The 27,480-nt window shown below is 39.8% G+C and overlaps 1 protein-coding gene across 12 annotated transcripts in view; it reads right to left on the bottom strand.

Annotated features, from left to right (window-relative positions):
* Positions 1–27,480, bottom strand: part of APBB2 (amyloid beta precursor protein binding family B member 2) — a 164,814-nt gene that overhangs the window by 94,432 nt on the left and 42,902 nt on the right. For all 12 annotated transcript variants that reach the window (XM_054633564.2, XM_054633563.2, XM_054633565.2 and 9 more), the window contains exons 2-3: positions 16,013–16,101; positions 8,278–8,383 (exon numbers count right to left, since the gene is read on the bottom strand). Coding sequence is in view for 7 of the 12 variants with exons in the window: in XM_077177580.1 (XP_077033695.1) it covers positions 8,278–8,323 (46 nt within the window). In the remaining 5 variants the exon portion in view is untranslated. The remainder of the gene's footprint in view (positions 1–8,277; positions 8,384–16,012; positions 16,102–27,480) is intronic.

The raw sequence follows: 27,480 nt of genomic DNA, 5'->3' as shown, positions 1-27,480 counted from the left end.
GAGCAGGAAAGAAGCAGGGCTGCCAGCACCTTACACATGGTACTCTCAAATCTGTCTGCAGATGACTCCACACAAATCTCTGAGTTGCTGAGGGTGGGTAGGATCTCTCTCCAGACCATCAAATACAACACTCCTGCCCAAGCAGGTACTCACTGCTGCCCTCTCTACTCCACCCTGGATCTGTCCTCACATCAGAATAAAATTGCCACTTCAACCTGATTGCTAAATGCAGCTTCTCCCATTTCCAGCTATTTCCTGCTTCACCTAGTCCTACTGAAATCACCATCTGGTAACTGCTTTCTGTCCTGGCTCCTCCATCCCCAAGAGGCACCCTGCCAGTCCCTGCTGCCACAATAATGACATTCCCCTTTTTAGAGCTAATCATGCTGCCAACCAACTGCAACAGCCTAGCAGCAGTGCTGTTCCTGTTCTAGTGGTGCTCTTACTAATGAGAATCCATAAAGCTGATCTGTCTTTATGTAGTGTAATTGAGGAAAAAAAAACTTCAGATCCTCAATGAGTTGTAGCACTCAAGTTGAATATGTCTTCTCATTTACCATTTTTTCCTTCCCCTTTCCCACAAAACCAGTCAAACACTCATCCAGAAAAAAATCCAAGACAAGATGCTTCTCAGAATCAGATTCTAACAGATACAAAGAAAAAAGAAAAATAATAAAAAATATTAATGACAAAAAGAAACTGGCTAAATCCACAGTTCCTGTTCTTTTCTTTTATTAAGATAGATACAGCTAAATAATCAGTGTATATTTGGCTACCTGACTGAAACTTTATATTGCAGAGAACATGGGTCATCTTGTGCTTCTACAGTACTCTTAAATCAAGTAACCACTTTAAGAAAGAAAGAGCAATTCTTTAATTTATATAAGGTATTGCCATGACATGTCATAAAGACTAATCCTGCATTTATGAGGGAAAAAAACAAGATGACATGCTAAGTCTTTTCCAAATTCAATTCTTTCCCTTTAATTAGATTCTCCCCTATGTGTAGAATGGAACAGTCTGGTAGGCAAAACCAGTGTTGTCACAGCAAGAAGATGGAGTAGGTTTTATCTGCTAGCTACTTGTGAGCACAGATAACAAGACCTGTCATTGGATCTGTAAGTTCACAGCAACATTTTCTAAGTAAATGGTTATAATTGTTTCTAATCCCATTGTTTAAATTAAACTGCAGAGCCCTAAAATTCTGCTTTTTTTATTTTCATGTAAATTATTCAATCTCTAAATAAAGATCACACCTCGGACTTATCTGCTAATTTACAAATATCCTTACTTTAATGTAAGTGCTTAACACAGGACACAAGCATAAACAAACATCATTCTCCTTAAACAGAAACACAAACTCAGAAATTGTAACCTGAATTTCTGCAATGGAGATGACCAATGAGGCAAGAAGGATTTCTGTATTCTGCAGCTTTAATCTCAAGTGCCATCCAAAAATAACTCTCACCAAGCCTGAAGGTAAACAGTGTGTAATCAAAGCTGATGAGAAATACCAAAACTAAAGCAAAATGTCTTATGAAACAGAAAGTTAGGATAAGCTGTCTCAGTGAAAAAATGTAGCCAAAATGTTTTGTAGGACAGGCAGCCTATCCATATGCTTGAAAGGAATCAAGGGCCACAGATTTCCCACATAAAATGACTTTGACTGATTCAGACTGATTTCAAACCAGGGATTTTTCAGCTCCACATAAATTTAACATTGATCAGTTTCTAAATCAGGAAACAGAGCCACCCAAAAGATGATCTATTCCTTACCAGGCTTAAGGAAACCCACAAGGTCCAGGACCAGCTTTGCAAAACGGCACTGGACCAATCCCAAGCTCTTTGATCAGGTGACACAGGCACCAAAAGCAGGAAGGATATAAAGCACAGGTCACAGCACTAGTTAGAAAAGTAGGTAGAATGTTAACTGAGAACCTGTCAGGTGGAATGGTTAAGGCTCCAGCATAGATGCTGTGCTGGGGGAAAAAAAAAATTAAACAGATTATTATCAGCAACCACCTCCCACACACCTTGTCTGCGGCCCTGCTATTTGGAGCTCTGTTCCTGCAAAGCCCAGAAACAAGGCTGCATATTCCTGAGCACAATCTGCCTCTCCAAGAACAACTAACTGCATGCACATAAAGACATTTCAGTTTCCCTTTTGAAACTAATTTATTTTCAATTTTGGATGGGCTGGCATCATGATTTCACCTGCCACACCTTCAAACGCCCTCTGAAGCACATATTACAAATTTATGGCTAGTTATACATTAAACTTTTATCAAACAAGGTTATCCAGAAATGTTTTTATCCTCAGATTACCCAGACTGGTAGCAATAGTTTTGAGCCACCTATTTTTACTGCCTCATAGTTGAGATCTTAGAACACATTTGAAAGAGCATTCTACAGCAAAAAATTTTTCATCTTTACTGTAAAGTTATACTTGATACTTGTAGTATCAAATTAGGCTCTAGAGATAAAAATTTGAAAATTAAAAAATGGAAAATAATCTATATGGAAATAAAGAATAAAAGTGTGTTTCTATCTAAAGTATCAATATAAAGAACATGTCTAATTTCATTAATTCCTAAGTGTTTGCAAATAATTTCAAATTGCTAACACTAAGTTAGTAACCAGTTCCTTAGACCAGTGAGTAAAAATAAAAAGCGCAAGACTCAGACACAGAAAAGAGCACTAGAGTGCCAGCTTTTGCACAATGAGACTATGGGGGCTCTCAAGAAAAGCAAATTAAGATTTTGCTTGTTGAAAAGATTGTTTGTGTTCCATGTACATTAAAAACATTTTGTATCTCACCTAGATAAGGTTAGCATATATGCACACTTTTAACTACATCTGCTAAACTGCCTGAAAATTGGACTACATATTCCTTGCATCCAGTAGAGGAACAGAGCTCAGGTACATCAAACCAAAAAGGTCTCTATATTTCCAGTCTGTTTTTTTATCAAAGGTTGAACTAAAATAAGGCTCATTGTGCAAACATCTCAGCAAGGCTGAAAGTTCCCTGCAAAGCTTTGTGTTGTCTTCAACCAAACTTCAATGGGACGAATCAGAAATATTTCTAAACATTTCTAAATATACAACGTACAATATTTCTAAATATTTCTCAACATACAACATACTGATGCAGCCAGTAGAGCCCCCTGAGAAGGCTCTGCCCATTAGTGCTCATGTACAAAAACAAACCATGTGCTCGAAAATGAAATCAAACTATTGTATTTGCTTTATGATCCCCCATAAACTAAGCTGATCAATCCATAATAAAGTGGAAGGAGAACACAACAGAAAAGCAGCTGCACTTACTGGCATCTATATTAATTACACCGAAGTGTGGCTGAAAGCAGATTCAGTTTCAACAAACTTGGCTAGAGAAGACATTGAACAAGAGGAACAGAACAAACTACCATATTACTGGCCTGAATTGCAACATGGAATCTTGAGCTCTTGACATGCTAGCCAAAAACTCTGTTCTTCCTTTTTATCTACAAACTCACAGATGCCTACAAGTTATTGAACACCGAAGGAACTAGAGTTTCTGCGAAAGGGGACAAACACAATAGCAAATCTGCTACTGTGGTGGCTCTCCATGACCATATGCAACCCCAAGTGGAATTAGAAGGAAACCTTCAGCATCTGTCTCTGACTTCCCTGTGAAGAAGAAATTGACTGTCAGGATCCTGAGATAGGGCTACTATTTAATCATGCTAAGAAATAAATGCATAAGTGACGACAGGCATTCAGAGCACTACACAGTCCCTAAAGAAAGCTTTTCATCTGCAGGTTCTGAGTCAGCTCTTATGTGCCAACAAGAGCATGTGCTTTAGAGCTTCAGCAGGATCACTCAAGAGGAACATGCCACACAGCTTCCTAGGAAAGGCAGAAGCCAGAGACACTTTAATGAAGACAGTAACATATGTCATTGTGTACTTCTGCAATTTCCACTCCATCAGTCATCTGTATTCCTGCCTTCTCCTCGGCTATTATGTGGAGCTCTTAAACTTAACAGAAAAGTGTCACCTGCCCAAGCATGATCTGAGCAGTGCTAAAGCTTGAATCTCATTTACACCAAGATGTCTTTGTCTGGAAAGAAAAGGTCAGGAGATACAGGGCAGGATTTTGCAGATGTAGAATTTTACTTCTACCAAGAGTTGCACAGAGCACACACTCCTCCTCCTTGGGGTTAGGTGCCTCTTTGAGTCAGTACTCTGTTATTCTAGGAGCAGCTCCAAGCCCACAGAGCCACACCATGATACATTTTTACACCAACTCATCTTGTGCTAATGATAGCAATGTAATTGTCAGCACTGGCTGCAAGACTGGAAGTTTGGGGCTCATTCAGGGGTTTGCTGCTATTTATAATGTCACCATTCTCACATTTGTTTCTTTATCTCACTGCAGTGAAGCTAAGGTTTTCCAGCAGTTTCATGAAACAACAGCTCCCTTGCAAGCTCAGTGCAATGAAAAGCACAGTTGGGCATTCCTTGGGAAGCTGACAGAGGCAGAGCAGAAATTTGAGTGTTCCTCAAGGGAAATCAAAACCTAAGTTTATAAAATCAACCCTGCTCTTTCTGCCCTCAAGCACTTTGAATTCTTTATAAGAGCAGCTTTATCATGGAGCAGATGATTATGAAGAACCAAGACTCAAACCTCTCCCATCTGCAGCCAGGGGAGTGCCATCTCATGGGGAATATTTCCTTTCACTGTCATTCTTGATTTATGATGCTTCAGAAAACTGGCATTTCCCAAAAAAAGTTTGCTTGGGACAAAAAAGACATGCTCCAGCAGAAGCTTCTGAGTCAGCTCTAATTATTATATTGCAGAATCATATTAAAAAAATCATTCCATATGGACCTTAGTCTGAGTCATAAATAGGTCAAAAATCCTGAAATCCACCTCTACCTGCCACAAATCAAGAGGATGACTTTAAAGTGGGACATGTGGCACTGCTGTCTGTGGGCAGAGAGGGCTGGTCTTGCAGTTCCAGGTGCAAGCAGGTCCCTTCCTGCCAGTCAAAGCTGATGTGCCACTGCAGGACTGAGCCTCCACCCCTGAACACTCCAAAGGTCAGCAAGGGCTGAAAACTACCACCCACATATTTCTGTACTTTCTCACTTCCAATGTCCTCTGAAAAAGTGGGGTTTTTTTATTTATTTAAAGCATCTCACATTTATATTATGTGAGACCTTTATATTAAACGTCTCAAACTCTGCATTTTTAATTTTTGTTGTTATTAGTATTGTTGTTGCTCCTGCTGTTTAAGCCCTTTGGGAACACTGAATGCCAGCAGGAAGGCATTAAAGTCAAACCCCTCAAAACACTCGGTCAGATTTCAATGCCATGCAGAAGTCTACAACTAACTAAAATAAATGAGTTGTTATGCTGTGGACAGGCTATGCATGGACAAGCCCTTTAAAAAGGTTTTTTCCAGGCATACAAAACTCTTTATGCACAGAAAAAATTATAGTATGAAATAAAATTTGAGTCTACCTAAACATCACAAATAGAACCATGTTTTCACAAGAGCTGCTGCAGCCAATGCAGAAAAGTGGAGTTTGTGACCAAGAATTAGAAAAATATAAATAAAAAAATCTCAGGAGAATTTAATGAAAGAAGTCTGTTTAAAAAACCTAGCTTCTCAGTAGGTGGAGACTGTACATCCATCCTTAGTCTGTATGTTTTCCCAAGAAAAATACAGAAAAGAAAGAAAACCCAACAAAATAGCACATGAGGGAGTGTTCAATCAGCACAAGCAGCATTAGACAGTGCCAGGGACATGCCTAAGACTGTTTTGCTTGCTGACAATAATCAAGGGAGATCATTGCTCTCTAATTACACTTTTTAAAAGTCTAAACCTGCAGGCACCTGTTAAATTCACAGCTCTCCATTTGACAATTTAAACACCTTGCTGGTTTTTATACCTTTAGCACCTGTATAGGAAATGCACTTCCTAGCATTGGGCTTCAAATAAGCCATTTTCTATTTAAGCTGTTATGTGTTTGCACAACTATAAAACCCTTTGTTATTCTCATAAGACCACACACTAGTCTATCCAATAAGTTTTTGAAATCCTTCAACAAAACAGTCAATGCCATAAATGGATGAAATGTTACCTTACCACCTAAAAGGCAATACAGCTGCTATACTCCACACAGACCAAATTCTTCCCTTCACAGATTTATTTAGGTATAGGTATATGTACAGACAGAAGGCAAAGTCAGGGACTAAAGCTTAAGGCAGCACCAAGCACTTGATGCACAACATTAAGATTGCAACAACAGTAAACATGAAATACAATAACTGGGAGGGTGTAATTACTCATTATTTATGCAAAAAACACAAAAGCAAAGTCCTGTGTTTTACCAGCACTTCCAGCAAGATCTAATCTGTTATCAGAGATTTCATTATGATCCACATTTCCCAAATATCGGGCAATTTCAATACCCCTATTGCTGGATGTACAAAACATGTTATGTTAAGCACCAGAAAGCTACATAAATCATGTAGTAACAAAACCAAAAAACAAAGAAAGTTTCCTGGCTTAGAAACCTTGACGGTTAAAGAAAGGGGAAACTTAGCTTAACAAAAGCACAAAGCAGACATGACAGTAAGTGTTTTGATAGCTCTGTCCTCAAACTGAGGGAGTTCTGGTGCCAATTGATTCTGACACAAGTTTTGGCCCTGGCAGATGATGGGAGCCCCAGCCTTTCCCCAAGTAAACAATTCTACTCTTCATGCCTAAAACTGTTCAACTAGACAACAGGAACAGCATTTCAGGCTCTTCTAGTAAGAATGTAATGCCTATCACTTGTTCTGTCTAAGCAGGAATGGATTTGATACTTCTACTAGAATTTTTTAAACATCTGAGCTTTAAGCCTGGGCAAGGGACATGAATATCGTGTCCAGCAGTACTCTGAGAGGCCACGTTTGACAGCTAGTGGCCAGAACTAATGTCCAGTGATTCAAACAAATCAGTCCAACTCTACTCCAGCACTGGACCACCAAAGATCTGTCAAAACTGTAACAATCATTTATTTCCTCCATTGTGGTATAGACAATATCCCTCAAACAAGTCTTTGGACACAGTATCTAAGCTGGCTCTTATGCACCTTTTTAATGTGTATCCGCAGCAGAAAGTAACCATGCTTTACTGCTTCCTAGGGTTTAGCCCTGTGGTTAGGCAAAACCCCAAATGTCAGGTTCTAAATTCAGGATCTCACCATGCAGTTCCTCATGCCCAATGGCAAAGCCACCACAGAAGTCCCTGTCCTGCCACAGCTGTCAGCTCTCACTGCAGCTTACCACTTGAATCAGCCAATGCAAGTATGTGTGGAGCCAGATGCCTGAAGTGGCTGGGGATTTTAAACAAGTCTTTTAAGGAACAGAAAGAATGTTACAGAAGTGAGAGCTTATCAAGCTGGCTTTGATGCCAAGAAAAGTCTTGTGGGATGGTGTTCTTTTGTTACAGCAGAAGGAGGAGTGAATACAAAAGTTAACCTACCACAACGTCACCTCAGTAGCCTGAGGGATCAACAGAAAGTGCACAAGAAACAGCAGCAGACTTCTGGAGGTGGGGTGCTACCCCACAGCTCTCCAGGGAGGTCACATCAGCTCACTTCCCATTGTCTGTGCTGTGGAACCACTGAAGTGTGGGTGCTGGTGGAAGGAGGGAGGTGATAAAATTCTAGGAGCTCCTTTTTTGTACTTCTACAGAAGACAAACTCCAGTAAGGGATGATGTAATACAATCCAATAGGATACAATTCAGAGGAAAGAAACAATAATATTGAATAATATTAAACTCAAGAATATAAATAATCTGAACTGGGGATGTTAGCTGCAGTTGTAAGCAGTTGAAGCTACAGTGCACAGCAACATTTTAGGTTGAGCTCAAGTAGCTTGTTAATTTGAAGGTATCTGGTATTAAAAGCTTGAGATAGATGGGAAGAGGAATAGCAGCCAACCTTAGAACTCTATAATAAATGAAGCTGGAGACCTTGAACACAAACCACAGCACAAACCACTGCACATTGCAGTAGATCTGGTCAAGTCACCCAGCAAGCCACTTTTTAAAGTTCTAGAAAATACCTTTGCAGTTTAAACAGAAATCAATATACTTACCATTTGGGTACACACACAGAAGGTCTGGCATCAATGAAAATAAGTCAGCATTCTTTATAAATACTATTTGAAAATTTATAGGCTTAGCAGCCTTGGAAAGCAACAAAGCAACAACAAAATGAGAGGAGTGCATACGTACATGAGCTGCTTGGCCGATAGTGAGCCCCTGGGTAGCGCCTGCCCATAGTGCCCTCAGCACATTCCCACTCTGGCAGCTGCTCCCAAAGTGCAGATCCAAGTTCTTACTGAGGGAGAAGAAAAAAAAGTGAAGATTTAGTACAACAGCTGTATCTTTTTCATTAAAATGCTAATGATCCCTACAAATTCCAGGATAACTACATCTATAAATTATTCAGTCATGATGTCAGAGGAGACGAACTGTTGTGCTATACATGCAGCACAAATTTATTATTGGTGGTTGGCCTCCATTAATAAGCACACATAAATTTTGAGACACAAAGAAATCTCAGGTCATACAGTAGCTTCTTTTGGTCCATTACAGAGAACAACAAACACTGCAAGAATGAGCTTGCTACTGGCTTTTAATAGAGATAGCCAGTAGGTGAGATTTAAAAACAATGTTTGTCTTAAATTTTGTGAAGCAATCATTAAGCAATCATTTATGAACTCTTTACTAAAGAAGCAAAATTTATCCTTGCTACATAACACTGACTGCTTTGTTCTCTTCTATCCAGCAGTGTTTTCACAGGAATGCAGGCTATTAACCCATGTATCAATATTCTTGCACCATGAAAACCCTAAGCAAACAAAAAATTGCATGGCACATCTTACAGTCAGTGTGGAATAACAAATCCAAAGTCTTAATTGAAGTGCTACTGAAGCTGTCATATCACCCGTATGAAATGTTTTATTCTAAAACCAAGTCCCATTTTTTTTTTTTTGGTGTAAGATTTTGTACCAAAATATGACTTTGAGTTCTTTTCAGCTTTACTTTTTTCTTAGCTTACCTGAATAGCCTTCATATTCCCAAATGTCTATCAATATATATTGAATGTTAATTGCATCATTTGTTAAAATACATTCCCTCTTATTTCATTTACTCCCTTGCTGGAAACACCAGGAAAAGCAGCAAATTCTGAGGAGTGTTTTTCCTTATTCATTAAGGATTTTTAATGTCTCAGGCTGCAGTTACAAGCACAAACTTGTTCTATCCAGGAAATAAAGAGAAATATCAGGACATAGACAAAATAGCACTGCACTGAAACTGGGAGATCTCCCCAAATCTTCAGGTATGTCAGTTCCCTTACTGAACACAATGCTAGCTTATTCCTGAATTACATAAGCCTTTATATATACTGGCATCCATGCAATTCTCTGGTGAGCTGGTCTGGGAGCCAACACAGCTGAAAACTCCATATACAGACATATTTTCAGTCACATTAGGCTCCTGAAATGGGTGATGGTGGTTGCACAAGTATTGGTGGCTAGTGAAAGCAAGTGGAAAGAATAGGACCATGGCAGCCTGAGCTAAAAATGACTTTAAATGCAATGGCATAACATTGCTACAGCCTTTGTAGATTACTTCTGAATAGACACCTATAAGACTGCACACCTGACAGTCCAAACAAGAGGTAAAGATCTCCACTGTTTTCCAAATCAGTGCTGACAAAGCATGTCCTGTTCAGCTCCCCTCAATGGGGAAAGTTCAGTGAATCAATGAGACAGTATTCTCTTGTCACTAAAAGAATTCTGCCTGTTAAGAAGAAAAGGAAGTGGTATGCAGTAAAATTAGCATTCATTCAAAAAACCCTGCATTTCTTGTGCAGAACAATATGGGACAACTCCTTGCCATGGGTCAAACAGACCTTCACAAGTTTTTTTGATGGCCTACTAGCTCAACTCATTGTAAAGTTGTGCAAGGAACAAACCTGCAGATGGTTGCTTCCCTTTTTCTATTTTATAGGAATAAAACTAAAAATACATATTTATCAGTTGAAAAAAATTAAGTCTCTCCTCACCCTAAATGGATCAAATTCATAACAAAATACAACAGAACAGTCTTCAGCTGTGCAAGGATTAGAAAAGAAAATGACTGAGGGGAAAACAGACTGTAACAAGAAGAGAGTATTTACCATTCTTTTCCATAGCTTGTGAAAGAGTTTGATCAGTATGTATGGAGCTGCAAGATTATTCATTTGTCAAAAATGCATTGTTGTCTTTCTAAAGGTATACACTTTCCCTAAGCAATCTCACTAAATTATATCAAATGTCTACAGTTGAGACAGGTTTCTCCTTCAGTACCTAGCACCACACCTTTGAAGGGGGCCTTTGCACCATACCATAAGAAAAAATCCTAACAAATAAAAATTAAGACTCCCAAACCTTACAATCATGCTCTCAAACAGCTGAAATAAAGTACAGTATGGTCTTCCTAAGGTACTATGCCCAATCTGGGAGCAAACCACTCTTTGTAGAGGTCAGGACACAAAAGGTTTGACCATTTTTAAATATCACATTTAAAAACTCCATAAATCTCAGAGGAAAAGACAACATAGATTCTCATTATAGCAAAGGCTTCATCAGTTACTGCATAAAATGTGAACTTCAAAGATTTACAAGGTAGATTAAAGCTAACTATCAAAAGCCAATTAGGAAGCAGGTGTCAGACAGCAAGTGAAGTTCAATTGCTCCACAAAATAATAGTGATATTGGGTTGCATGTACCAGAGAGGACATACCCAGATCAAGACAAATCAAGATGCTGCTAGGGTTTGGTTTGGGGTTTTTCTGTGTTGTTGTTTGCTGGTTTTTGTTTAGTTTAGTTTTGTTTTTGCTTGAGAGCCATCTTTTGTGGCTCAGACTACCCAAAGCAACCTCCCCTTTCTTTAAACACATCCACTCACAGAGGTAAACCTTGGGGGAATTTCTGAACTCTTACAGGAATGTGACCAACCTTGCTGGTACCCAAATGCCACAGCTAAAACATCTGAAAACTAGCCCTTGTTTTCCATATGCGCATCTGTGAGACTGATAAAATGGAAGGAGTACTTAAATGTTGCTTTTGAAAAATCCCCATATCATGCATGTACAGGTTTGGATTTGGTTTCATTTTTAACTGTACACAACTTAGATATCCAGAATTCCACATAAACCTGAGTTAAACCTGAATGTACCTGATAAGTCAGATCAAGACTTCATGTTACTTTTTAACCTGTTGGTTCACATTTGTTTTGTAACAAATGTGTTTCTGAACAGCTTTCTGTGGTTTTTTGCTTCTTATTATACTGCAAATTGCTTAAAAATGTTTTAAGATGATTTTTCCATCTTTATAGTTGAATTTAAAACTACATATACACAAATAGACATATAGCCTTATGGCTTCACTTGAAGAAAAAATTTGATATAGCTCTGCCTAAAGTTTTCTTTCAATTATTATCCTTCCTGATAATCTTCACTGATTCCTTTCAGGTGGCCATCTCCACTCTGCAGCAGTTACAGAGAGCCATGGAAACAAAACCTGAGCACCAGCACTGCATACCTGCTACCCAGGGAGCACCTGAAAGCACTTCACCTCAGGCCAAGTCCCTTTTAGGAGCTGTGGTGACAGAGCTACCTGCTACTCATCATCACACATAATTTGGACACACATCATCTTGGAAAGATACCATGACTTTGAACTGAGAACTGACATCTTCCTAAGCCATTTTCTTTACAGAGCTTTTCTTGCAACTCTTCCACATTTCTCAGGTTTTATGACTGCTACATAGTTTCATTTAACTTGCATTCATGTTTTGATACTAAGAAAAAAAACCCCAAAAGACAAACTAAATTTTGGTAGTCTTTGTGACTTGTTTTCTTCCAATGAATGAGTCAAACCAGGAGTTCTGTCTATACAGCTGGCACACAGAATCCAGTTTACTTGAATTCCCTTTTGTTTCAGAAAAAAAAATCATAGTCCAATCTCCATTACTATTAATGGCCATTAAAGCTAAGTGGTGGTTCACCCAAATTTATTTTCTCACACATGCTGCTGCTTATGAGGTCAGCTGACTCCTTCATCTTCCCTAGTTTTCTACAAGCAACATCTGCTATAAATACATTTGTGTTCAAACATAAATATAGGTACATTCATATTGGCTGCCTAATCTCATACAGCAGATTGTTGTACAACCTACCCTCACATACCCAAGAAAAAGCATATGAAAAAAGGAGATGACTGCAAATTAGCTACAGAAGTCATCCAAGTGTGACTGACTACATCACTCAACACTGGCAAGGAACAGCTGCACACAGTGTGGGGAAAGAAAAGGTTATTGCATGATGTTTCTCAGGGGACAGCTACTCAAGAAATCACACTCCAGCACTCTCTGTGTGATATTCTGACAAACAACACACTCCTACCTTCCAAGTCTTGCTTTGAATACCAGGAAATAGGTCTGCTAAGGAATGGTAAGAGGAATGCTGTGCATTGTTTTAAAAGCACATACAGGCCACAGGTCCTATACAAAACAGATCCATTACAGCAAAGGGTTCAGACACTGAAAGAGGCTAATCTGGGGGGCTGGAAATTTAAATTCATCTGTAAGACTGGTCAATGGCTCATTTTAAGAAATCACAGTTCAATATACACACAGATTTTGTGTACATATTTGCATATATAATGCAAATTTATTGTTTTTCACTCTGTCTGCATTCAAAGTAATGACTGGCAGCATTACCTGTTGGACAACAGTAGCAAAACACAATCCAAACGAGCAAGCAAAGTGCCAGCCAGGCCATTAGGAAGTTGTGCTGCTGATTTCTGGAGACACCTACAGAGACAGCACTTTTATTTTCTGTACTAGGAACAGCTATTGGACATGGATCTCACATATCAAACTGCCTCTTGGAGAAAGCACAATATTGTCTACTAGCCACATCTCTTGTATCATTGCATGTTCGACCTTTTTGGAGGTCATCAACAATTCCTAACCATTAGTTTCATTTAATAACTACCAACAGTTTTTAAAAATAGGTATTTTCATTTCAGGAACATTTTTTCCCAAGTCTTCATTTACCTAAGAGTCCTCATTGGTGCTTCCAGTTTTGTCTGGCAGTGCTCACACCAAGGAGGTTATGCTGTCCCCCCCACCTGCCTTTGCTTAGGCAGAGCCACCCTGCTTCCCAAACAACTCCCTCCCTCATCACCTCCGCTGGCTGGCGCAGGATTAAAGTGTCCCGGCATCCGGAAAGACAAGAACAGTCCCACAGACAAGAGGATGTCCTGCCTGCACTCCAGCCCTGCTGCAGCTCCTGTGGTTTTACCACACTTGGACCTGACATGCTCAGATATCTGGGAAGTCCTGTCCGGTCCAAAAAGTCTGGCAACTCCATCATTTCTCCTTCCAACAAATTCTCAGTACTGAAATTCTTGTTGCATGCAGACATTCTTGCTTGCATGTCTCTGTTCTGTACACTTTCTGGATGCCTTTATGCTTCTAACTCCTCCCCTAACAAGCTTTGATTTGGATGCTTTCCTTCTTCTCCATAAGTGAGAAGTCCTTCTTGAGGGCTTTTCTTTTCTTGGTCATCCTTTCCAGGTACTGTGCCACCCACCTGTTTAACTGAGGTTCCCATTCACCATGTAGGGATGGATGCTATTATTTCCCACTCTGTTCTGGAGGGCATCATCACTGTCAATCACTTGAATGAATTTCCTAATGTTTAAGGCTTTATGATACAGACCCTAACTCATCAAAAGCATATTTTTCTGAAATTTAGCCTCTCAGTACTTCTGCAGGCAGATCACATAGCACAAGCTGAATTCAAAACATTCATGGTCCCCTGACAGACAATAGATACTTTCTCAGTAAAGCACACATGCTTTTTACATTTATTCTACATTATCTTAGTGCAGATTTTATTCACCAAACAGTAAAAGAAAACATCAGGGCATTCTGTGCATAACTACATACATATTTTAACAAAGGAAAGCACTGTCTTTAGCACTTGCAAGTTTGTTAAAAATAGTTAACCTCTTCACTCAGTGCAGCTATCTGAACTGGTATCAGTTAGTGATCTCAATTTTACTTGCTCATTGGTAAGGATTTGTTAAGTTAGAAGTAATGTTGCCCATTAAAAAGAAGAACTGCAGTGCTCTGAGCCTCTGGGGCTGCAGCAGGTTGGGCTGTGTGCCAGAAGGAAGCCTGGCAAGCTAAGGAGCTGTGGGAGTGCAAAGGCATTACACAATCAAAGCAGTCATCACTGGGAAACACAGATCTCCCCATAAAGCCTGAACCAAGAGGGCAATATTTCAGACATATAGTCTGAACCTCATTTACAACAAGATCCATGAAAAGTATTTTTCAAAGCTTACTGTAAAAACAGTATTTCTAAATGAGAAGGTACTTATTTCTTCTGAACTTAGAGATGCCACTGTGTTCTTGCTTTCTATGAGAGGCTTTCCAAGCACAGCTAGGTTTTCTATTGTAGCATTTCACCACTACTCCATAGGGCTCTGCCAGGTCACCTCCATCCATGAGGACTGTACTAAGTAAAACTCTTGTAAGGATCACATCAGCAAAAGCCCAAAAGAGTGCTGCTGCATTTCAGAAACTTGGAAAGGCAACAGTGATGGAAAAAACTTCCTGCCTCTATCAGCAGAGAGCAGTCTCTCCACAGGGCTCTGCCAGTACAACTACTCTATAGCACAGACCAAGAGACTTGTATAGCTTAGCCCAAGTCATCCAGCTAACAGCACTTGCTTTATGGGCAGATAGTTCTAGACTTCTCATATACCTTATTTCAGAAGATGAGAAATCCTGCTGGCTTGCCAGGTACTGGGAAATACATCCCTAGCCTGGAAAATTCATGTGAGAAGGAAGGGAAAGCCATGGCATCAGATGCTGCTGGGGAGCATGACAGCAGATAATCTCTCCACACACACAGCCTCAGCTGGAGTCACAAGGCTCTGTGGCTGTGGGCCTCCCTCCCTCTCCAAGATGCACAGAGAACCTTGTGGATACATCACTGGAGGCTGCACAGAACACTGATATCCAGCAGGTGTCTGCATTAACAGCATTACTGACACCACAGAGGAACAGCACTGTAGTAAACCCCATAGATTTAGGAAAAGCACCATGGAGGATATGAACAATAGGAATGCTGAAACAGCAAAAGAAAATTCCTGTTTTTCTGTCCTCCACCCCCTAACCTACCTCTGTAACCCTATAAGGCAATGTCATGTTAACCCCTTACCCATTGGTCAAGCTTAGATCCTTTCCAACCCTATAAAAGAAGCGTACTGTACCCCATTAGGGGAGAAAGAAGAAGAGCAGAGACCCTTCACGGACCTCCCCAAATAAAGCCATCTCCGTGGAACAGCCTGCGCCTTCTCCTTCTCCTCTCTCTCCGTCTGCTGCAGCCTCCAGCCCAGGGCACCACTACCTAGCAAGCAGAGCTGAAATCCTGAGAGCTTGCAATCACTATAGAGCTGATAATCACCATGCTTGCTAGATGGTAGCCCTGCGGCCTTGGCATGAGCGAGCTAGCTTCGGGCACCCGGTCCCTACCCAGGGACTGAGCTCCTGAGCCCTAGTGCTCTGCTTTATGATAAGGCCAAATAAGAGGCTTTATTACAGCACTGCTGTGAAACACCTCTGCTCAGTACAGCTTTTTCCCACATGAGGTGGCAGAGCAAGTTATAGTACAGCTACTCTGCAAAAATGGATACACCAAGAACTCTTGCTAGAGTACTAGAAGAACTGGACTGTCACTGTTCATGAACATCATGATAAACAATGTGAGTGCTGCATAGAAATACAGGTACCTCCAGTCTCTGTGCTCAAACTTTAGTGTTTAAGATGTGAGACATGAAAGGTTCAGAAGGAGTGCCCCCACCCCAGAGGATCCCCAGACATGGAGCAGGTTACTCACTCTTCCCAGCTCCTTGTGGAAAGCCTGTTCAAGAGCACCAAGTTCTGGAGCACCAGCACCCTCTGAGGTCACTGCAGAAATCAGGCAAGCTGCAAAACAAAACCAAATCATGTATTTTAATTTATGAAGAGTCAAGAGGCATTAATAAAAACTACTGAGCTTGCAAATGTGCAGATACCAGAAGAAGCAGCAGGAGCCCAGGAATCAGAGGAGCACTGACAAATGATTGAGTAACCCAAGCAGCCACCTTCAGTTTACATCCTTAAAACCATCCACGTTCCACAACGTGCCCACAGGAGAACTAAAAGCAGAACAGAGGATCCAGGCATCCCATTTGGGCAGGGATCTTCCCAAACCTAGCAGGGGTCACTACCTGCTGCCAGACCATGGCAGCTCAGGTATGTAAGAGACACATTGCAAAGCACACTTTAAATTCTCTCTCTCCACACTGCAACACACAGCTGCAGTTTTCCCCTGCACTAACACTGAACATCATGAAGAAAATTAATCCAGATGATAGACATGAGCCCAAGTTATGAAAAAGCAGCAAGAAGTGCTCAGTAAACAATGAGTTCATAAAAAACCATGTTTTCAATTATGCTTGCATTCAGTAGACATCAAGTATATAGTTTATTTTTGCACTGTCTGTACACTGCATCACAGTCATTTCACCCCTGTGGCATTTGGTACTGAGAAATATACTTGTATTTTTCAGCACCAAATGCCACAAATATACCAAAATATATATAAAACCTCACACAATGAGGTAATCCTCCCATCAAAAGATCCTCCAACAGCAGCAACATATCTGTCAGTCAAACTATGTTCTAGGATTCAGGGTGGTGTTCAACTTTGTTTGTTCCCCCATGTGGAAAAAATAAATATGCAGGACCAAAGATACAAATCTCATCTGCTATAGAACTTATATAATTTTTTTTCTTTATTAAAGCAAAAGCCAGGCTAAATCAAGCCAAATTACATTCCATTTTAAAGAGAGGCTTATATTTTTCTTTGTTCCAACAGAAATCCAAGAACCATAAATCCTAGAAAGTGCTGAAACAAAACAAATCATTTAAGAGAGCTAAATACATTCTTGCTAAAAAATATATTTGTCCTTTGAAACTTGGAAATATAACTTTTTTACACTAGATAAAAAGTAATTTTAAAATATAAAGCTTTTTTTTTTAAGAAAAATCAAGAAAATATACTCACTGCATTTTCAATAATAAATTTTACTTTAAAAAAAAGTTCTTCAGGAAGAAAACATATCAATGCTCATTAAACTGATACTCTAACCCAATTTAGCACATTGTGCACTTCTGTATCAGATGATCAGATTTCAGTATTCAAGAGAGAGGAAAAAAGAGAGACAGAAAAAGAAAGCACATGTGTTTTTAACACCTTCCTACCAGGAAAGCCAAGAAACCAGCAAGTTCCTGCTGAGATACATGGGTTTATAGAAACAAAACTTTCTGGGTCAAGTGCTGAGACCCCAGACTTCTTCACAGGCTGAGCATACATGGCAGCTTTTCCAAATTATTTAAAAGGATTTCTTCCCAACATAATCAAAAAGATGCATCTGTCTGTTGTGGCATTGCCATTTTTAAAATTAATTGTTTTCATCCTATATATCAAACTTGTTCTAAACCATGCCTAAAGTAACTGCAACTGAAACAGTAATCAATTCAATAAGCTCCAAGATAATAAAATAATCTCAAACTCAAAATCTTTTTCTCCTGAAAGGGGAGAGATTTTTAACACAAACTAAGATAAGGTCAGCTGCCAGTTCTGAGATCAGAGGAAAGCCTGAAATACAAAATACAGGTCTCAAAGGTAGGAATGACCAGCCTGTTCAACAAAACAGCAAACAGAAAATTGCAAAACAAAGTTTCATCAACAGATATTTGACCTCTGACCAAATAGGATCTTAACACTGATGGCATAAATTCCTGAAACTGTGCTGCCACACACCCAACATTTTCTATTTCCCAGTTGAGAATCCACCACCCTGAGTATTTTTCCTTTCCTCTGAATCCTGCTGAAAATGTCCACTTCTCCACCCACATTTTTACCACATTGCCTGCCTTGAAAATTGGCAGACTTGAAAATGAAGAGAGGAATCTTTTTTCATCCTGTTTAAAAATCCTCATATTTCAAGAAAGGCTCAGACAGCCAACAGTGGAGCCAGCTCAGCCTCCCAGACCTATGCAAGCAGCAATAACTCATTTAGGGCTTTATTAAAAGCAGCAAATTGAAAGGCAATAACATGCAGGCACTGATACTCTTAGTAGAAAAGCAATTAGCAAATGTCTAACGCCCACAGCTGACAAAATAGTAAAATAACATTACCATTACTGAAATAAACAACTGGCTGGTTGGGGTAATAATAGGCACGAGTTTAAAAAGATAAGTTGTCCTTAATTTCTTTTTTTTTTTTTTTTTTCCCAAAAATGTGGTGGTAACTACATATATTTGAAATGGGATTTCTGGGTACTTGGATTTTCATAGGACATAGACCTGCAATCCTGCCTTCACCTAGTCTAAGAAAGAAATGATGTCACAGAAGCCAGTGTGAAACCTGATCTTGAGCACATTACAGAATTTCAGCTAGAAATAATAAAACCAAACAGAAAACACCAGTCAGCATAGAAAAAAAATTGGGAATTATTGCTCTTCCTGAGAAGCTAGAGCAAAACATACTTTTGTACATATCTCAAAACAGAGACAGACTTCTGACAGACTCCCCATGGATTTGTAACATTTAAACTCAGGCCAAATCTACTTTCTTGAGGTTTAACAGGAATTTACCAACCTAGAAATCACTGTAGCTTTTTCCTTCTTCCCCACTGCAACTTGTGCCTGGTAGCTTCCTGCTAACAGCTGAGAAGGCAGCTGGTTTTACAGCTCTCCCTTCCAATTCCTTGTTATTGGTAAGGGACTTGAGATTTCAGGTTAATACAAAAGAGGCAGGTCTCCAACCACCAAATTTCAGCTGGAGTCATTCAGTACCAAAATCAGTTGTGTACTTTAGAAACTGTTTCTCCTGAAGCACACAGGAAAACTTAGATTAATGGTGGGTTGCTCAGCAATAGCATTGTATTTTTCTTTTTGTCCTTATATAATAAAATAACCTGCACCAGCAAGATCTTCAGATGTTTCTGTTGACATTGAATGAGGAACTCTGATTTAAATCCACCTACATCTAAAAACTGACACAAAAAATCAAAAATATTCATCAGCTCTTCTCCCCTGCCCAATAGACAACTGCTTCTCAGATGGGCTTCAGAAAAGAGCAGGCAGACTGGGGCAGGAGGTGGCATTTCTGTCCAGGGAGAGCAGCAGATAGTCTTCCACTTCTTCACATTGAAAGCTCATTCTATATGAAAATAAATCCATCTATTTGAGTCGGGGAGTACAAATTCTAAGAATTCTATCACTCTGGAGCACCCCTCCTGTTTCCATTACAGTAATGGCTATATATTGCTACTGGACTGCAAACCTGTTTGTTGGGCAGGATGAAAGGGTGCAAAAGTCAGTAGAAATCCAGTTGCTCTGGGAAAAATAACTACAGACTTCACAATTCCTGCACTTTTAGACTGGAAGCACAGTTATGAACTCATGTGTGAGATTGAGGCTATTACATATGTACAGAATTCATCATACAGAGCTGAGTGAACTGGTACCAGAACAAAACTCATGACAGTTTTCATATTGCAGCTTCCTCTGGGCATGCACAGACCTGCAGACATGCCACAGTCACATTATCAGACTGGGAGCCCTGCATTAAATTGTCTTTTAAACAGCAACCCCAGGATCCTACATACTCCTCCATTAAAATTCACCTCTTCTTCCAACTTCTTAATAGAATAAAGAAGTCATCCAATGTAACATCAATAATTAATAAGTACAGCATGGCCATCTATTTTAGGGATATATTTTTCTCTTTCCTTCTAAAAAGTACATGAACAGTGTCTAACTTCAGTCCATCAGACAGCCTCCCAGTAAGCCTCATGCAACCACCCCAAGAACCTGGGCTGCTGGGGTTTGTTTCCAAAAGGACAGAAGAAGAGCTTCATTTTTATCAGCTTCTAGGGGTCTTAGTCTGGAAATAGTATAAAAACAAACAAACAAATCTCAACAAAACAGCCTGACAACCACGGGGGATTCACATAACATAATGATGGCTAAAAAACTCATTGCAGATGGGGTGGAGAAGGCTGCTATCACACCCCAAGAATTCCCTGACACTTTCAGCATCTACCTTTCTCTACATCCTATCTTCTTTGGCTGTAGTTTTTGCCAAATCCACAGAAAGAAGCATCAAACACATTAATTCACTTACTGCCTAGGGGGCCAAAAGGAAAATTGCATCACTTAGACGGTTTTACCTTCCCAAACTTTTGAAGGTCAGGAAGAAGCATTTCTTTCACAAGTAGTGGATAAAATTTGCACTGAAATGCACATGGCACTGTTTTATTTATGAACCCTGACAAGTCCAATGAAACTGAAGAGATTTGGTGCTCCACTATAGGCAGGAGAGGTCCCTCTATTCTCCTTCCACGTTAAAAAGCATATTCTGGACACCCTCCTGGAAAGGGCAGGTGGAGGCCTCAGGTTCTCCTGGGACACAGGCAAGTGTCCTTTGCTCCCTGCTCCCCACAATGAAGACTGACCAGGGGTCACTGCAGAGGGGACTGTGAGGAGGGAAAGTCTCAATATTTATGAAGGATACTAAGGTCTCCTCCCTTCATTTTAGTCATTCTTTTATTTAAAAATATCCAAAGTAGATATTGAAACATGGTTTCTGTTCTTCCTTTCAACATTTTGATCAGAAGGTGGCACGTGTGGGTGGGACTAAAACATTCATGCCACTCTGGCCCAAAATTGTATTTTCATTTTAGCAAATCCTCCTCACCATTGCCCTCAAAACACTTATGCAGACCTTCACATTGCCAGTGACTGCTCCCAAGCACCAGGGTATTTCTTCAGTTCTCTGGCTGCACGACTTACTGCTTTTCTCAAGTCTTATTGTTTGCTGAACTGTGCTGCACAGACATCAAATCAGAAGAAATCAAAGCACTGGGTGACACTGAAGCAGAATTCATCTTCAGCCTTGGCTGACACCTCCCAGTACACAGCGCTGGCTTCAGCTCACAGGGTCCTGTCATATTGTGCACTCCAAAAAGCCCTCTTTGAATTGTGTTCTGCCACTACAGTGACACACAAACCATACTACCTCACCATTAAAAACTTTCATAGGAATACCTTACACTTAAAGCCTGAGAGAATTGGTATTTTCACTAGTGACTAATTCAGCTTCCTCAGGGTGAACCAGAGAGCCAGGGCAAGGAGCTTCTCCAGAAAGACACGTGCTGCTCTGGTGTGAGGTCTCAGCACACATCCATCCAATGTGCAGAAGCCATTGGAATAGGGACAGCTTAGAAACATCCAGAACACAGCTCCAGCACTTCAGGGCCCTGCCTGAAGCAGGTTTGCAATGTGCTGAGCATCATCCTAGCAGCACAACAAAGCCTTGTATCCCCCTTTCTGTCCCCAAGTCCACTCCTCTCCAGCTTTCAGTATCACTGCAACCATGACTTACAACAAGAACCAGACAATTCCTGCTAGTGCAGAACTGTCTGAGCAAACATCTGGGCTGAGGCTGACAGTGCTCAGGATGTTATGCCAAAAGCACAGCACAATCAACACGGGTACATTATCCTTCAACAGCAACTCTTCAATCAAGTACCACTGCAGCATGTTTTCCCCCCAGCAATCAAGGCATATTTTCTGTTTCCTCATCTGCCCTGACCCAAATTTTAGAGCTCACAAAAGCCCAACACACAATTTGATGATAGCACTTCAGCAGCAAAACAAGTATGCTCTGAAAACACTTAAGCAGCTGAGTTAAAAAGAATTTTTAAAACCTTAAAAGTGGAAATAAAAACTTGAATCAATATTTGAAAACAAAGCAGTCTAGAATTTCTCTCCAAAAATCTTATTCTCAGCACAAGGGGGTGCAGCACAACTAGCTGAACAATTTTTGAATATGTTTTAGGAATAACTTTCACACAGGCATCATATTTTGAAGAAGGAATTGAAAGCTAATATATGTGACAGAGACCAACCATGAGGGTTAGAATCAACTGAAGATGCTCTTCCATAAGCTGGCTAGGGAGAAAAACATCTCAGAGTGCTATGACTTAGCAGACACACCATACTTGAGACCAGGTTTTATCTGTCACTTACAGACCTGTGGGTGATGAGTATTCAGGTCACACACACACACCACTTCTGCAGCAGCCCACAGCACAACTATTCATGTGATAAACACCCAATGCACAGTAGAAGCAAGAGGCAATGAATAATGCAGGAGATCCAGTCACTACCACAGCAGATACCCATGGGATCTGGAGGCAGCATTTTAACTTAAGTCATCCTTCCCCCTCCAGGGTGCAAGCACGCTCCTCAGTAATTCTCTCTCCACCTCAGGTCCTGCATATACATTAACAAGTCAAACCCAGCAAACCAGGACAAGTAGTTACAGAAGAAACAGGGACACAGAAATGCAGTGCACCCTCTCACAAGATCATATTAAAATATTACATCATCTGCTCAGCTCAAGAGCTCCACAAACCAGGAACAGTTTCCCCAAAAAGGCAGACCTTTGTTGACACTTCCCAAGAGATGTACTTTCTCACCATTAAGAAAATAATTTCTCAAAGCATTTGCTAAACTAAGATAAATTAAAACAGAGCCACACTCAGCCTTCGCTTATAACTCTGCCTGAATGAAGACAGGTTATTAAATGCACACAGCAAAGCTGAAAGAAAATCAGAATTTGCAAGTCACCTCCTTAAAAAGGCATTATCACCTCTGCTTTAGGCACAAACTCTCCCAGGAAGTCACATAAGTTATTAATTCCTATTCTGAATACCATTACCATTGTATACTTCTCCACAACCCTTCTTGATATTCTTCAGTACTTTGCACAGCTTATGCTGCACAGAACAAAGTGCTCCACCTTAGAGCACCCTTGAGACCCACCACAGCAGGGCAAGGCACAGAGATAACAGATATCATGACACAAGGCACCTGGCAGTGCCAGCTTGGCTTCTCTGGCACACTCTGCCTTTCAGTATCCTGCTTAGTCAGCCACTCTGCCAGCATGCCTGGCCTTCACACAGCTTTGCCTGAGCCTGGGCACTCATTTAATTTGCAGATTTAATATGCCATTGCAAGGGCACATCTCTGTCTCACATCTGTGCTGTTGCATGCTATTTCTTTTACATTATTTTCATATACCCAAGAAAATCTGCATAGGAAAGCTGATGCAGCAAGAGAGCACACTGCATTCATTAATGCCCATGCTTAAAATGACTGCACTAAAAAGAAAAAAGAGACAGAATAAAGGCTCATGCCTCTCTCCAGTTTCAGTCATAATCAACTTTAATGATGCTGTTACAAGACCTCAATCTCAGCTTCAAAGCTAGCTAAAAGTCAGTGAAGAATTTCTAGCATCAACACAAGTACTAACAGAAATCATACTGATTCTGCACTCCAGGGCAACATATTGCAAACTTTTTGGCCTGTATGGACTCAGTTGTAAAAAGGAATCATCTCATCTTCCTTACAAGCCTCTCTATCACTCTGGTTTGCTGTGGGACAAAATTTAAAAAAATATTACAGCTTTTTTTTTTTTTTTTTACAGACCTTATGCAAGCCTTTGAAAGGTTTGGAATAGACCTCTGCATACGTACATAATAGAAGAGGTCTGATAGCTACTTATAATAGTGTTTCTGCCTTAACTCTATCTCCATCACCTCAAATATAACAACTGTTGGGGTTTGGGGGCTTTTGGTTTGGTTTGTTTGTTTTTTTTAACAAAACAGGGTCAGATAGTACTTGGAATTAGTTCTTGCTCAGAAGAACTGGTGGTGAAGAGAAAAAAATCTTGGGTTAGCATTTTCCTTCATTAATCATCATTGCTGGTGAGCTGACTCATCTAGGGTTGATATCTTAAGGAAGTAAAAATATTCTATCAGTTGTTTTTCTCACTTAACACTACAATTCTAGTGCTATGCAGTATTTTCTCAATTCACTACCTCTGATAAGGAGCCCTATTAATGGTGCAATCACAGGATGAAAAGAGTGAGATTAATTTTCCAATCATCTTCAAAAAACACGCTCACATTTTTCCTACTGTCTTAAAAACTCCTATGAGCCTAAAATCTCTTATCTAATGCATTTACTTCTACTGGTTTTACTGTTTTAAACCAACTTGAGATCTCTGACAGAAGAGATACTGCAGTTTCTCCTGAGAAAATGATAATTAACTATTCTAGAAACAACAGGAAAAAATACTTTTTCCAGGGAAGAGAAATTGGGAAGATAGAAGACACAAACTTACCAGCTGCAGAAAGATCCAGAGAACCACTACTCAAAGAAAAAACTCAAAGAAAGGCTGTTACATGACAAGAAGTTTGGTATTCACATGCCAGAGAAGCAGGTCTTGTATCCTACACTTGCTTCCTGCATGGACCAATGAGTTCCCACTCTTCTCAATATGACTCAAACTGCAGAACAGCATTAACTGTGCTTTTACTAAAAGTTATATCAAGTTTTCCTTTACCATCCTACTGGCTTCAAAAGTTTATTCCTCTAAGCTGAGCCATATTCTACCCTGAAACCCACAAGCATACTCTTAATTTATTTGAGAAAAAAAATCTTTTCCAACAATTGCAGACAAGACATCAGATCCAAACAACCACATGGTCTAAGACTGCAATCAGCAATTCTTCTTTAAAAAAAAAAAATGGCATTTGTCAGTAACAACTTCTGCTCATGTATGATGACACCTCCAAGAGCTACAATGCATGCTCACAAGTCTGATGTGGCATTTAGTCATAAAATAAAAAATTAAGAAGCCAATATTGATTAGGAAGCTTTTCCAAAAGAAAACCACTTTAAAAGAGGTTTATTTAACAGAAGAGCAACAGTAATACTGCTTTGCTACAACAGTAATACTATATTGCTTTTCCCAAAATATGTTCATTTATATTCTTTCCAAGGTCTCCACTCCAAGGTTTTAAGACCTAGATTTTTATTAACAAGTGTTTTGTTTCTGTTTATTTTTTAAAATCAGCTTATTTACAAAATACATGAGAAGCATCTACACCTGTATTAAATCAACAAGGTTTAAAATAATTTCCTCCTGAATTGAAAGGAAATTTTCCTACAGGACATCTCACACACTTAATTAAGCAGCTAAATGGTTATATTTATGCATCATGTCAATGCTAAAAAGTTAAACCACAGAAATTAGGATTTCACTTCAATATTGCAGAATCTTCAGTAAAATAGCCTGTACACTGCTAAACCACTTTCATTAAAAGACAGGAATGCCATCTCAGAGCAGACCTGATTTAAGCAGCTGTTACCAGATGCTCCAAAAGGAAGCAATAAAATTCCCTAATAATTCCTAACTAATAATATTGCCTTGCCCTATCTCACTTAGATCCCTATCATTTCTGGCTATTAATTAAAACCTCCTGTCATCTCTCTACTTTTTATAAGGCCTCAATTCCAGAGAATTACATTGAATTTTTTCCAATTTATGCAGAACCATCCATGTCAATAAGAAACCAAGGGGAGTCAAATATAACCACAGTGAGAGGAATCTCATCTCTCAACACTGTGTGCCCAAATTGATCTTAAGACAGAATAAGAAGCAGGGTTTTTTCCCCCAAAGACTGCCCTGGATGTGCACTGCAGTGCTTTGTCCTAGCATTTCAAGAATGCCAGCAATGTTTAGCATTTTGCTTGGAGGTACTGCAGGAATGTAGGGTCAGCAGTGGCCACAGGTGGTCAAATTTACTCAAAACAGTTAAGGTAATCAGTACAGCAAAAAAAATGTAACCTCTTGAAGAGAGACAGCAGGACTGGATAGCTTCCAAAATGAGCACTGACAAAGACTAGAAGCTGGCTTGGACAGGACAGTTCTGGGGCTCTCTGTGTATTGATCCTCTCTGGCTAAACTGTGACAAAAGAGGTAAAGTATTATGAAATCAAAAAGAAGATGCTCTACAACAAGAAGCACAGCATATGATAGAACAAATTGAACTGAAATGCTGATAAAGGTCCTGAGGAGGCCTCCAGTAAATCAAAGGAAATTTAGTGACTGAACCTAGATTGAGGTCTGTGCCACAACTGAAAAATAAAATTCCAAACTCTTTGTGTTCAAAAGTAATTTTCCTCACAGGTCACCACCAAATGGAACTTGTTACTGTTCAAGTGCAGAATTACAGCTCTAGGAAACCAAACCACTGACCAGTTACACATCATGGCTGAACACACACAGCTGAAATGGGACCACCTGAAAGTCAAAAACATTAAAATCCTCCACCAGACCCTTCAAAACCTAAATGGTGCCAGAGGTGGCTAGAAAGCAGTATGTGAGCTAAGCATCTACAATCTCTGCTGAAGTCACAAATGGGAAGAACAATGACTCTCATTTTGTAACTCCACTTTACCCACCTGGGAAGCTGCTTATTCTCAGAGCTACTGAGGAAGAACGAGCAGCTTCAAGACTTCCTGTCAGAGATAGGAGTGTGTATATGTATATATACATATGTATAAGTATGCATTGAATGGACACAGGCACACACTCTACCTGCCTGCAAAACCAGCTAACTCAATTTAAAATTAACTTATTCCCATAGTTAAAAGCAACAGTGAAATTTAGTATTATAATTAAGCTTAGTATAAATTTGCAATATGCCAAAACAAGAGCTGGAAGGGTGTTTAATTTCACACAGGCAGAACTTAAATAAGAACAGAGTTCTGGACTAAACAAGTTAAACTCCATGTATGAACAGGTAGCACTCACAAGCAATCTTTTTGTATAAACTGAGCTGCAGAAAGTAGAAGTCACAGCTGCTGTTCCACAGCCAGCAGAGTGATGGTAACTGTACAGTTTTACATCTACACTGATTTAAGCCAACTGTCCTTTTCAGCAGCACTTGGCCTTTGGGCTGCCTCCACCTCCTCATCCCAGAGACATGGTCACCAAGATGCATCTTCTTTGAGAGATTACTTTTCAACTGGGTCCTCAAATTAATCAGATTGGACAGGGGGCCAGAAAAATGCCATGGATGAGGAGATGGCATGTTGTAATAGCTTGAAGAAGATGGACTGACACCCTTAAACAGTTGCTGTTAACAGCTTTTAAAACATTCATTTTGGAGCAGTCCAAAGTGCTGTGAAACCATGCCCATAATCTTTCACCATGCCTTTAAATTTTGTTGAAAGATGTCACATCTGGCACATGTGACAGGCCAGGAGCACTGCCAGCACTAATGGCTTGAATGACACATGTAACCAGTGTGCTTAACTCTTCCCTGCTCACTCTGTTTTTTCAGTACTGTTTAAAAATAGAAGAATTTTTAAAAAAATTAAAAAGAAATTTA

The sequence above is a fragment of the Agelaius phoeniceus genome, chromosome 4 (assembly GCF_051311805.1).
Source record: "Agelaius phoeniceus isolate bAgePho1 chromosome 4, bAgePho1.hap1, whole genome shotgun sequence".
Taxonomy (NCBI): Eukaryota; Metazoa; Chordata; class Aves; order Passeriformes; family Icteridae; genus Agelaius; species Agelaius phoeniceus.
This window is presented reverse-complemented; position numbering and strand designations above follow the sequence as displayed.